We start from the raw sequence: 273 nt of genomic DNA, 5'->3' as shown, positions 1-273 counted from the left end.
CCCGTGACGGATGGCACTGTCGGCGGACCGTTCAACAACTTGGCGGGCTTGGCACGTCTTGCGGACTACCCTCCCGCACTGTTCCCGCCGGGCCGNGATGCCTACAGTGCTATCTTTCAGCTATTGTTAACAAGAAAATCAACAAAAGGGGGGAAAATGGATATCCAGGAGGTCGAATTCAACAAGTTGTGCGCCGAAGTCGCTAAGCCCGCCTGGGCTGTGCCTCTTATATTCATTGGTGACGTTGGTGGTACAAGCGCCCGCTTGGGATTT

The 273-nt window shown here is 55.1% G+C and overlaps 1 protein-coding gene across 1 annotated transcript; it reads left to right on the top strand.

The window, feature by feature from the left end:
• Positions 1–3: 3 nt before the first annotated feature.
• TM35_000022600 (uncharacterized protein) lies at positions 4–273 on the top strand (the record flags this gene model as incomplete). The annotated part of the gene is made up of 1 exon (XM_029021578.1): positions 4–273. A coding segment is annotated over one exon (270 nt), but the record flags the coding sequence as incomplete, so codon positions are not given.

Source organism: Trypanosoma theileri (genome assembly GCF_002087225.1).
Source record: "Trypanosoma theileri isolate Edinburgh chromosome Unknown TM35_Tth_2_V1, whole genome shotgun sequence".
Taxonomy (NCBI): domain Eukaryota; phylum Euglenozoa; class Kinetoplastea; order Trypanosomatida; family Trypanosomatidae; genus Trypanosoma; species Trypanosoma theileri.
The sequence above is the reverse complement of the archived record's forward strand: the minus strand, read 5'-3'. Positions and strand labels throughout refer to the sequence as shown.